This window comes from Salmo salar, chromosome 22 (genome assembly GCF_965601325.2).
Source record: "Salmo salar chromosome 22, fSalSal1, whole genome shotgun sequence".
Lineage (NCBI taxonomy): Eukaryota > Metazoa > Chordata > Actinopteri > Salmoniformes > Salmonidae > Salmo > Salmo salar.
In genome coordinates this window covers 27,137,022-27,150,000 of record NC_138312.1, presented here as the reverse complement: position 1 = coordinate 27,150,000, position 12,979 = coordinate 27,137,022, and the positions used below count along the sequence as shown (strand labels likewise).

Sequence of the window (12,979 nt, the reverse complement as noted above, 5' to 3'; positions counted from 1 at the left end):
CACATGCATGTGAATAAGCGCACACAGAGGGCTTTGAGTTTTGGGAGGGATTTGTCTGGTGATGTTAGTAACCTGTTATGCACAATTTAACATCCAGTCCTGTGGAATCAACCTCCTCCCTCTCCCTCCCTCTTCTCACCCCTCAGAGAAAAATGGAGCATCATGCTGTCTCTCGAGAGGTCGTCTGGTCAGGGGTAGAAAGCGATAGAGCAAGAAAGAGAGAGAAAGAAAGAGAGAATTTTAAGTGAAGAACACTTAATAGATTGAGAGAGAAAAAAACAACATGCAGGAATCCTGGCTTTGTGAGAGAGGCTGGGGGCTCCACTTGTGTTCACTCCTGGTTCCTCCTCTCATACTCGCTCTCTCTTTCTCTCTCTCTCGCGCTGTTCTTTCTGGGTATGGGGTACAGCTTGAGTTGTTCCATCTCCCTCTGGTCTCAGGGTGGGGAGGCAGGCCTGGTCTTCCCCCCTCTCCTCTGTCCTCTCTCTTTTCTCTCGTTCTGTTCTTTCTGGGGAGGCAGACAGGGCACATTCCACAGGGAGGCCCAGGCGCCCTTTTCTGACACGTCTCAGAAATACACCCCTCCCTCCCTCCCTCCCTCCCTCCCCCGTCCATCTCTCTCACCCTCTTACCCACTCCCCTTCTGTTACATCTATCTGCCTGTAGGGACTCTCTCGCTCTCTTTCTCACACACCCTACACTTTTACTCCTCTCACTACCTAGGGCTGGGCGGTGTACAGTATTTCACTACACTGACTTTACAAAACATTAGCAACACCTTCCTAATATTGAGTTGTACCCCCTTTTGCCCTTAGAACAGACTTAATTCATCGGGGCATGGACTACAAGGTGCCGAAAGCATTCCACAGGGATGCTGGTCCATGTTGACGCCAATGCTTCCCACAGTTGCGTCACGTTGGCTGGATGTCCTTTGGGTGGTGGACCATTCTGGATACACACAGGAAAATGTTTAGCGTCAAAAACCCAGCAACGTTGCAGTTCTTGACACACTGAAACCGGTGCGCCGGGCACCTACTACCATACCCCGTTCAAAGGCACTTCAATCTTTTGTCTTGCCAATTCACCCTCTGAATTGTACACATACACAATCCATGTCTCAATTGTCTCAAGGCTTAAAAATTCTTCTTTCACCTGGATTCACTTTGTGGGTCTATGTCATGGAAAGAGCAGGTGTTCCTGATGTTTTGTACACTCAGTGTAGATACCGGTATTTATGCAGGGACCAGTTTGGGTTTTTACTGTACCTTTTATAACGGTATTTCAATGTTTGGTTTGTTTATGTGATACACTTCTGCCATTTGTAACGCCCGTTTTTTTAATCTCTCTCCGCTCTCTCTCTTTCTCCATGCCACTTTCCACACAGACCAAGCCCCCTGTCACTCAAAGAGCGCTGTTGTTGTTGCTCCACCATTTTTTATTTCACCGTTATTTAACCAGGTAGGACAGTTGAGAACAAGTTCTCATTTACAACTGCGACCTGGCCAAGATAAAGCAAATCAGTGTGACACAAACAACAACACAGAGCTACACACGGAATAAACAAACGTACAGTCAATAACACAATAGAAAAGTCTATATTCAGTGTGTGCAAATGAGGTAAGATTAGGGAGATAAGGCAATAAATAGGCCGTAGTGGCGAAGTAATTAAAATGTAACAATTAAACACTGGAGTGATAGATGTGCAGAAGATGAATGTGCAAGTAGAGATACTGGGGTGCAAAGGACAAAAAAAAATATGGGGATGAGGTAGTTGGATGGGCTATTTACAGATGGGCTATGTACAGGTGCAATGATCGGTAAGCTGCTCTGACAGCTGATGCTTAAAGTTAGTGAGGGAGATATGAGTCTCCAGCTTCAGTGATTTTTGCAATTTGTTCCAGTCATTGGCAGCAGAGAACTGGAAGGAAAGGCAGCCAAAGGAGGAATTAGCTTTGGGGGTGACCAGTGAAATATACCTGCTGGAGCGTGTGCTACAGGTGGGTGCTGCTATGGTGACCAGTGAGCTCAGATAAGGCGGGGCTTTACCTAGTAAAGACTTATAGATGATCAGGAGCCAGTGGGTTTGGCAATGAATATGAAGCGAGGGCCAGCCAATGAGAGCATACAGGTCACAGTAGCGGGTAGTATATGGGGCTTTGGTGACAAAATGGATGGCACTGTGATAGACTCCAACAAATTTGCTGAGTAGAGTGTTGGAGGCTATTTTGTTAATGACATCGCTGAAGTCAAGGATCGGTAGGATAGTTAGTTTTACGAGGGTATGTTTGGCAGCATGAGTGAAGGATGCTTTGTTGCGAAATAGGAAGCCGATTCTAGATTTAATTTTGGATTGGAGATGCTTAATGTGAGTCTGTAAGGAGAGTTTACAGTCTAACCAGACACCTAGGTATTTGTAGTTGTCCACATATTGTCCACAAGTCAGAACCGTCCAGAGTAGTGATGCTGGACGGGTGGGCAGATGCGGACAGCGATCGGTTGAAGAGCATGCATTTAGATTTACTTGCATTTAAGAGCAGTTGGAGGCCACGGAAGGAGATTGTATGGCATTGAAGCTCATCTGGAGGTTAGTTAACACAGTGTCCAAAGAAGGGCCAGAAGTATACAGAATATTGTTGTCTGCGTAGAGGTGGATCAGAGAATCACCAGCAGAAAGAGCGACATCATTGATGTATACAGAGAAAAGAGTCGGCCCGAGAATTTAACCCTGTGTCACCCTCATAGAGACTGCCAGAGGTCCGGACAACAGGCACTCCAATGTGACACACTGAACTCTGTCTGAGAAGTAGTTGGTGAACCAGGCGAGGCAGTCAATTGAGAAACCAAGGCTGTTGAGTCTGCCGATAAGAATGTGGTGATTGACAGAGTTGAAAGCCTTGGCCAGGTCGATGAATACGGCTGCATAGCATTGCTTTTATTGATGGCAGTTATGAAATCGTTTAGGACCTTGAGCGTGGCTGAGGTGCACCCATGACCAGCTCGGAAACCAGATTGCATAGCGGAGAAGGTACGGTGGGATCTGGTCGGTGGTCTGTTTGTTAACTTGGCTTTCGAAGACCTTAGAAAGGCAGGGTAGCTCTATAACAGTTTGGGTCTAGAGTGTCTCCCCCTTTGAAGAGGGGGATGACCGCGGCAGCTTTCCAATCTTTGGGGGATCTCAGACGATACGAAAGAGAGGTTGAACAGGCTAGTAATAGGGGTTGCAACAATTTCGGCAGATCATTTTAGAAAGAGAGGGTCCAGATTGTCTAGCCCAGCTGATTTGTAGGGGTCCAGATTTTGCAACTCTTTCAGAACATCAGCTATCTGGCTTTGGGTGAATGAGAAATGGGGGAGGCTTGGGCAAGTTGCTGTGGGGGGTGCAGAGCTGTTGACCGGGGTAGGGGTAGCCAGGTAGAAAGCATGGCCAGCCGTAGAAAAATGCTTACTGAAATTATCGTGGATTTATCGGTGGTGACAGTGTTTCCTAGCCACAGTATATTGGTTTATTGGGTATATTGGTTCCTAACTTCCCTGAAAAGTTGAGTATCGCGGGGGCTATTCGATGCAAATGCAGTACGCCACAGGATGTTTTTGTGCTGGTCAAGGGCAGTCAGGTCTGGAGTAAACCAAGGGCTATATCTGTTCCTGGTTCTACATTTTTTGAATGGGCATGCTTATTTAAGATGGTGAGGAAAGCACTTTTAACCTCTCTGGGGTATGTGGGATGCTAGCGTGTGGGACTTCTCGTTAATCCAACCACATTGTCCGATTTCAAAAAGGCTTTACGGCGAAAGCATAACATTAGATCATGTAAGGACAGCGTCGAGACAAGAAAAACCACACAGCCATTTTCCAAGCAAGGAGAGGCGTCACAAAAAAACAGAAATACAGCTAAAATGAATCACTAACCTTTGATGATCTTCATCAGATGGCACTCATAGGACTTCATGTTACACAGTACATGTACGTTTTGCTCGATAAAGTTCATATTTATATAAAAAAAAAACATTTTACATTGGCGTGTAATGTTCAGAAATGTTTTGCCTCCCAAAACTTCCGGTGAATGAGCACATCAATTTACAGAAATACTCATCATAAACGTTGATAAAATATTAAACAGTTATTCCAAGAAATATAGATACACTTCTCCTTAATGCAACCGCTGTGTCAGATTTCAAAAAAGCTTTACGGCGAAAGCAAATTTAGCAATAATCTGAGTACAGCGCTCAGATATCAAAACAAGCCATACAGATACCCGCCATTTTGTAGTCAACAGAAATGACAAAAATGACATTATAAATATTCACTTACCTTTGATGATCTTCATCAGAATGCACTCCCAGGAATCCCAGTTCCACAATAAATGTTTGTTTTGTTCGATAAAGTCCATCATTTATGTCCAAATACCTCCTTTTTGTTCGCGCGTTTAGTCCACTACTCCAAATGCAGGAAGCGTGTGCAAAATGTCACGACGAAAAGTCAAAAAAAGTTATATTCACGTTCGTAGAAACATGTCAAACGATGTATAGCATCAATCTTTACGATGTTTTTATCATAAATCTTCAGTAATATTCCAACCGGACAATTCCAATGTCTTCAAAAAAGAAAAGGAACACAGCTAACTCTCACGTGAGCGCGCGCCTCTGAGCTCATGTCATTCTCTCACTCATCTACTTCCAGGAGCTCTTATTCTCTCCCTAGTCACAGTAGAAGCATGAAACAACGTTCTAAAGACTGTTGACATCTAGTGGAAGCCTTAGGAAGTGCAAAATGAACCCTAATTCACTGTATACTGTATAGGCAATCACTTGAAAAACTACAACCTCAGATTTCCACACTTCCTGGTTGGATTTTTCTCAGGTTTTTGCCTGCCATATAAGTTCTGTTATACTCACAGACATCATTCAAACAGTTTTAGAAACTTCAGAGTGTTTTCTATCCAGATCTACTAATAATATGCATATCCTACCTTCTGAGCCTGAGTAGCAGGCAGTTTAATTTGGGCACGCCTTTCATCCGGACGTCAAAATACTGCCCCCTACCCTAGAGAAGTTAAAGAATAACCAGGCATCCTCTACTGACGGAATGAGGTCAATATCCTTCCAGAATACCCGGGCCAGGTTGATTAGAAAGGCCTGCTCGCTGAAGTGTTTTAGGGAGCGTTTGACAGTGATGAGGGGTGGTCGTTTGACCGCAGACCCATTACGGACGCAGGCAAGGAGGCAGTGATTGCTGAGATCCTGGTTGAAGACAGCAGAGGTGTATTTAGAGGGCATGTTGGTCAGGATGATATCTATGAGGGTGCCTGTGTTTACGGATTTGGGGTTGTACCTGGTAGGTTCATTGATAATTTGTGTGAGATTGAGGGCATCTAGCTTAGATTGTAGGACGGCCGGAGTGTTAAGCATGTGTCAGTTTAGGTCACCTAACAGTATGAGCTCTGAAGATAGATGGGGTGCAATCAATTCACATATGGTGTCCAGGGCACAGCTGGGGGCTGAAGGTCGTCTATAACAAGCAGCAACAGTGAGAGACTTGTTTCTGGAAAGGTGGATTTTTAAAAGTAGAAGCTTGAATTGTTTGGGCACAGACCTGGATAGTATGACAGAACTTTGCAGGCTATCTCTGCAGTAGATTGCAACTCCACCCCCTTTAGCAGTTCTATCTTGTCGGAAAATGTTATAGTTAGGGATGGAAATGTCAGGACTTTTGGTGGCCTTCCTAAGCCAGAATTCCTACACGGCTAGGACATCCGGGTTGGCAGAGTGTGCTAAAGCAGTGAATAAAACAAACTTGGGGAGGAGGCTTCTAATGTTAACATGCATGAAACCAAGGCGTTTACGGTTACAGAAGTCAACAAATGAGAGCGCCTGGGGAATGGGAGTGGAGCTAGGCGCTGCAGGGCCTGGGTTAACCTCTACATCACCAGAGGAACAGAGGAGAAGTAGGATAAGGGTACGGCTAAAGGCTATTAGAACTGGTCGTCTAGTGCGTTTCGGAACAGAGAGTAAAAGGAGCAGGTTTCTGGGCGCGGAAGAATAGATTCAAGGCAAAATGTACAGACAAGGGTATGGTAGGATGTGAATACAGTGGAGGTAAACCTAGACATTGAGTGACGATGAGAGAGGTTTTGTCTCTAGAGACACCATTTAAACCAGGTGAGTTCACCGCATGTGTGGGAGGTGTTTGTGCAACAGTATCTTCTAAATCAAAGAGGAATAGGCGATGAATGAATATGTTAGCTACATGAAGTAGCTACGAGAAAACATTTAATGTAGTCAAAGATTATAGGGTACCCTAGGAAACACTGACCAACACTTTGGTTCTTACCCTGTCACAATAACTCCTCCCTGGCTTTCTAAGTTCGTTATCATGTCAAACACTGTATTCAAAGTGTCCACTATTATAATCTAACTATAGAATTTGAATAATCATTATATTTCCATGATTTCAACAGTTCACACAAGTGTTCACTCAAGTCGCAAGTCAAATAGCAATTGCAATATTTAGGTAAAAATAAAGCATCGATTTTTGCCCATATCGTGCAGTCCTAAATTGCAGTGTGAAAATGATCTCAAATTAGTGCAGGAAATGCTTATTTTTATTTGAAAATGCTGAAAATAATTTGGGGTTTAAGTTTAACCTGTTAGGGCTAGGGGGCAGTATTGACACGGCTGGATAAAAAACATACCCGATTTAATCTGGTTACCACTCCTACCCAGTAACTAGAATATGCATATACTTATTACATATGGATAGAAAACACCCTAAATTTTCTAAAACTGTTTGAATGGTGTCTGTGAGTATAACAGAACTCAAATGGCAGGTCAAAACCTGAGAGATTCCTTTACAGGAAGTGGCCTGTCTGACCATTTCTTGAACTTCTTTTCCATCTCTATCATTTACTAAGGATCTCTGCTCTAACGTGACACTTCCCACGTCGTCCATAGGCGCTCAGAGCCCGGGAAAAAACAGAATGTCGTCATTCCAGCCCCAGGCTGAAACACATTATCGCCTTTCTCAAGTGGCCGATCAAGGGACACTGGGCTTATGCGCGTGACCCCGACCGCCCCCGCCTTTGGGATTTTTTCCTCTGTTTGCCGAAAAGGAGATTCCCTGTCGGAATATTATCGCTTTTCTACGAGAAAAATGTCGTAAAAATTGATTTTAAACAGCGGTTGACATGCTTCGAAGTACGGTAATGGAATATTTAGAATTTTATTGTCACGAATTGCGCCATGCGCGCGACACTTCTTTACTATTTCGGATAGTGTCTGGAACGCACGAACAAAACGCCGCTATTCGGATATAACGATGGATTATTTTGGACCAAACCAACATTTGTTATTGAAGTAGCAGTCCTGGGTGTGCATTCTGACGAAGACAACAAAAGGTAATCAAACTTTTATAATAGTAAATATGATTATGGTGAGTGCTAAACTTGCCGGGTGTCTAAATAGCGAGCCCGTGATGCCTGGGCTATGTACTTAGAATATTGCAAAATGTGCTTTCACCAAAAAGCTATTTTAAAATCGGACATATCGAGTGCATAGAGGAGGTCTGTATCTATAATTCTTAAAATAATTGTTATGCTTTTTGTGAACGTTTATCGTGAGTAATTTAGTAAAATGTTAGCGAATTCCCCGGAAGTTTGCGGGGGGTATGCTAGTTCTGAACGTCACATGCTAATGTAAAAAGCTGGTTTTTGATATAAATATGAACTTGATTGAACAAAACATGCATGTATTGTATAACATAATGTCCTAGGGTTGTCATCTGATGAAGATCATCAAAGGTGAGTGCTGCATTTAGCTGTCTTCTGGGTTTTGGTGACATTATATGCTGGCTTGAAAAATGGGTGTCTGATTATTTCTGGCTTGGTACTCTGCTGACATAATCTAATGTTTTGCTTTCGTTGTAAAGCCTTTTTGAAATCGGACAGTGTGGTTAGATTAACGAGAGTCTTGTCTTTAAATGGCTGTAAAATAGTCATATGTTTGAGAAATTGAAGTAATAGGATTTTTAAGGTTTTGAAAATCGCGCCACAGGCTGGCAGTGGCTGTTACGTAGGTGGGACGCAAGCGTCCCACCTAGCCCATAGAGGTTAACTGAACAGTATAAAACAATCAGAATAGAGAAAGACACATTGAAATCACTTAGAAGGTACAACGGTATGTGTTGCCATCATAGGGTCATGAATAACCCATAAAGCAAAATGAAAGCACACTTTTATCATTGAAAAACAAAACACCATCAAATACCATCATTTAATACCATCATATAATATCCCAAAATTGGGATATTATATTTTGACCATATCGCCCAGCCCTATCAATACCCTTCCCTCACTTTACCCTGCTGCTCTGACCAAAAGAGAGAGAGAGCAAGCGAGAGAGGCCGGTGGAGGGGTTTGACGGCTGGAGATGGCTGTGATTTTTCCCAGGCTCCCGAGGGGCCCGGGGAGAGACGGCATTGTATTCTGACAACGCCGCCTGTGAAGAGCACTGTGTGTGTGTGTGTGTGTGTGTGTGTGTGTGTGTGGGGGGGGGGGGGGGGGATATATCTCATGATTTTACATGTGGAATATCACACAATTTCATATGTGTAGTTTCATGTTATAACATTAACTTCACATAACGTGATCACATGAAAACACACACACTTCACATGTGATCAGGTGAAATGCATGTGGTTTTTCTGTAAGGGTTGTGTTTGCATGTGCGTGCGTGCGTGCGTGCGTGCGTGCGTGCGTGTGTGTGTGTGTGTGTAAAGAGGCTCAGTGGTTCCTCTCTGTTTCAGTGCATCTAGGCCGGGTGTTTAACCACCTACACTGCTCTGTACTTCAGGTGGATGAGTAGAATAGAGGAGGTTAGGAGAAAAAGGGAAAGAGACAGAAACAGAGAGAGAGAAAGGGGGAGAAAACGGGTATTTAAGGTATAGCTGTGATATCAAAGGACCATGCAATGCTTACTGGCACGGAACTCAGATCTGGGCTGGAGAGGGGGGAGTGGGGGATATTGAGTGGTGATGACAGGAGAACACAAATACAGAGATCACTGTGCTACTCTTCATGGAGCGAAAGAAAAGGAAAGTGAGAGAGAGACAGAGAGAGAGACAGATGTAAATATCTCCATTGCATCATGGTATGATAAATTAGATACATAGTAGAGATTCTATGACTAGACCGACTGTAACTCCAGGAACTAGAGGAACGGTTGAGATTCTCTTCCATCAAGCAGAGAGGGCGTGAGAGGGGAAGAGAGGGAAAGACAGAGAGGGAGTGAGAGGAAGAGAGGGAAAGAGAGAGACAGAGGGAATGAGAGAGGAAGACAGGGAAAGAGAGAGACAGAGAGGGAGTGAGAGAGGAAGAGAGGGAAAGAGAGAGACAGAGAGGGAGTGAGAGAAGAAGAGAGGGAAAGAGAGAGACAGAGAGGAAGAGAGGGAAAGACAGAGAGGGAGTGAGAGGAAGAGAGGGAAAGACAGAGACAGAGGGCGTGAGAGGGGAAGAGAGGGAAAGACAGAGACAGAGGGCGTGAGAGGGGAAGAGAGGGAAAGACAGAGAGAGGGAATGAGAGAGGAAGAGAGGGAAAGAGAGAGACAGAGGGAATGAGAAAGGAAGAGAGGGAAAGAGAGAGACAGTGGAAATGAGAGAGGAAGAGAGGGAAAGACAGAGAGAGGGAATGAGAGAGGAAGAGAGGGAAAGAGAGAGAGAGAGGGAGTGAGAGAGGAAGAGAGGGAAAGAGAGAGACAGAGAGGAAGAGAGGGAAAGACAGAGAGGGAGTGAGAGGAAGAGAAGGAAAGAGAGAGACAGAGGGAAAGAGAGAGACAGAGAGGGAATGAGAGGAAGAGGAAGAGAGGGAAAGACAGAGACAGAGAGGAAGAGAAGGAAAGAGAGAGACAGAGGGAAAGAGAGAGACAGAGAGGGAGTGAGAGAGGAAGAGAGGGAAAGATAGAGACAGAGAGGGAGTGAGAGAGGAAGAGAGGGAAAGAGAGAGACAGAGAGGGAGTGAGAGAGGAAGAGAGGGAAAGAGAGAGATAGAGAGGGAGTGAGAGAGGAAGAGAGGGAAAGAGAGAGACAGAGAGGGAGTGAGAGAGGAAGAGAGGGAAAGAGAGAGACAGAGAGGGAGTGAGAGAGGAAGAGAGGGAAAGAGAGAGACAGAGAGGGAGTGAGAGGAGTGAGAGAGGAAGAGAGGGAAAGAGAGAGACAGAGAGGGAGTGAGAGAGGAAGAGAGGAAGAGAGGGAAAGACAGAGAGGGAATGAGAGAGGAAGAGAGGGAAAGAGAGAGACAGAGAGGGAGTGAGAGAGGAAGAGAGGGAAAGATAGAGACAGAGAGGGAGTGAGAGAGGAAGAGAGGGAAAGAGAGAGACAGAGAGGGAGTGAGAGAGGAAGAGAGGGAAAGAGAGAGACAGAGAGGGAGTGAGAGAGGAAGAGAGGGAAAGAGAGAGACAGAGAGGGAGTGAGAGAGGAAGAGAGGGAAAGAGAGAGACAGAGAGGGAGTGAGAGAGGAAGAGAGGGAAAGAGAGAGACAGAGAGGGAATTAGAGAGGAAGAGAGGGAAAGAGAGAGACAGAGAGGGAGTGAGAGGAAGAGCAAGAGAGGGAAAGAGAGAGAGAGAGGAAGAGAGGGAAAGAGAGAGAGAGGAAGAGAGGGAAAGAGAGAGAGAGAGGGAGTGAGAGGAAGAGAGGGAAAGAGAGAGACAGAGAGGGAATGAGAGGAAGAGGAAGAGAGGGAACGAGAGAGAGAGAGGAAGAGAGGGAAAGAGAGAGCGTGAGAGCGGAAGAGAGGGAAAGAGAGCAACAGAGGGAGTGAGGGGAAGAGAGGGAAAGAGAGAGACACAGGGAGTGAGAGAGAAAGAGAGAGACAGAGAGAGTGAGAGAGGAAGAGGGAAAGATGGAAAGCGAGAGGGTGGTATGTTTGAGGTTGGTAAGGCATATAAGGGAGGAAATAACCACTGCATACACACACAGACGAACACACAGACACGCAGGTGCAACAACACAGAAAAAAAGAGACGGGGCCACAGAATAAAGAGCTACTTGTGTGAGGTAAGGTTGAGGGTTTGTGTCCAGTGCTGGAGGTTTCAGAGGAAACAGAGGGAGGATGCAGTCAGAAAAAAAGGGAGGAGGGAGAAGTGGAGGAGTGAAAAGGTAGACAGAGAAAGGATAAGAGTGGAGAAGTAGAAGTTCTCTTCATTTACATAATCCACCTTCATTATAACCACTATAGTTACTCTGCTGCTCTTTTCATATAGGGGCCTCAACTCAAATAATGTTGTCCGGTTTATAGGCCTATGTACAGTGCGTGTGTGTGTGTGCGTGTGTGTGTGTGTGTGTGTCACTAGTCTGGCAGTATAGAGAGTCAGGGAGAAGGAATTTGGGGATCTGGGATAACGGGAAACAAAGTGTGGATTTTCAGCCAAGGAACTCCAGGAAGCACGGAAATTCTATCTGATACAGTGGCTAGGGGAGGGGAAACACTGACGCACCAGGGGAACTAAAACAGCGCAACACCGACCACATCACGCTATAGTGTCACCAACCTTGAAATAAAACACACATACACAAGCTTGTCCACACAAACCCACACCAATAAATACAGTGTTTCTCAGTTATCAAATGCAAACACACACACACGCACGCACAGACACACACACACCTTAATGAAACAAGTCGTTTCTCCAGTAGAGAGAGTTTAAATGAAGTGAAGATGATGCAGTTTGTCACAAAGTTAAAAGCTTCCAGGGATCTGATTGTAATAAGATGGACATACTTTCTATTTACCATCTATATGTCAGCACGTCTTCTCAACATGTCAGCATTACATCATGTAAACGACTGTACACAGTGCTTCTAAACAACTATGTCAATAATATATGTTGGGTGTAAGACAACCACACACACACAGGGACACACACACACACACACACACACACACACACACACACACACACACACACACACACACACACACACACACACACCTGTTGCTGCTGGAGGTGCAGTAGGTCCACTGGGCTGATCTCCCCATTGGTGTCTCCGTTGGACCCGCCTTCTCTCCCTCCCCCGCCGTCTGATTGGCTGCTGAGGTTGCTGACTCCGTTCTGATTGGAGGTCGTAGTTCGAATGGTCTCAGAGGCTGATTCCACCATCATCACGTGGCACCTGGGAGCGAGAGAGGAGAGAGAAAGACAAACAGAGATTAGGTGACGGTGAACGAGTGCAGCCATGGCAGTGTGAGCTGTGTTCTGGAGCCTGGGTCAACAAATAAAAGAGAGAGAGAGAGAGAGAGAATGAAATAGAGAATGAGAGAGAGAGAGAATGAAATAGAGAATGGGAAAGAGAATGAGAGAGAATGAAATAGAAAATGAGAGAGAGAGAGAATGCGAGAGAGAATGAAATAGAGAATGAGAGAGAGAGAGAATGCGAGAGAATGAAATAGAAAATGAGAGAGAGAGAGAATGCGAGAGAGAATGAAATAGAGAATGAGAGAGAGAAAGAAAGACGATAGAGAGAAGAGGAGACAGTGGTGCTCACACACAGATTTGACTGTAGGGCCAGGGGTGAGGGGATGGGGGTGAGTGAGAAGGTGATATATGTGTGAAGAGGGACCAAAGGTAAGGGGGGAGGAGTGGGCAGGAGAGGACAAGGGAGGAGGGAAGGAAGGAAGAGGGCAGCCTGAGGTTTGGGGCTGTAGGACTACCTGTAAATGTCAGGGAGGGGCTGTAGGGAGGGAAGATGTTTCAGTGTGATTTGAGGTTGTCAGCTGATGTTGCGGTGAACCAATACAGTTTGACAGTTTGTCCTTTACACCACATACTCATGACTAAGGAACACATACACACCCTTTTGTTTTCCCACAAGCATATATTCCATTAGCAGCACCACCAGCGCTCTCACCTACTCTTGCCTCAGAGAAAAAGAAAACATGAATTCTCTCCGAAGGCAGGTGGAACATACACAGACACACAGGGTTTCTCACA

The 12,979-nt window shown here is 45.2% G+C and overlaps 1 protein-coding gene across 7 annotated transcripts in view; it reads right to left on the bottom strand.

Annotated features, from left to right (window-relative positions):
- Positions 1 to 12,979, bottom strand: part of foxp4 (forkhead box P4) — a 177,467-nt gene that overhangs the window by 100,581 nt on the left and 63,907 nt on the right. For all 7 annotated transcript variants that reach the window (XM_014166826.3, XM_014166823.3, XM_082967447.1 and 4 more), the window contains exon 2: positions 11,981 to 12,161. In XM_014166826.3, the coding sequence (XP_014022301.1) occupies positions 11,981 to 12,151 (171 nt within the window). In that variant the 5' untranslated portion in view covers positions 12,152 to 12,161. The remainder of the gene's footprint in view (positions 1 to 11,980; positions 12,162 to 12,979) is intronic.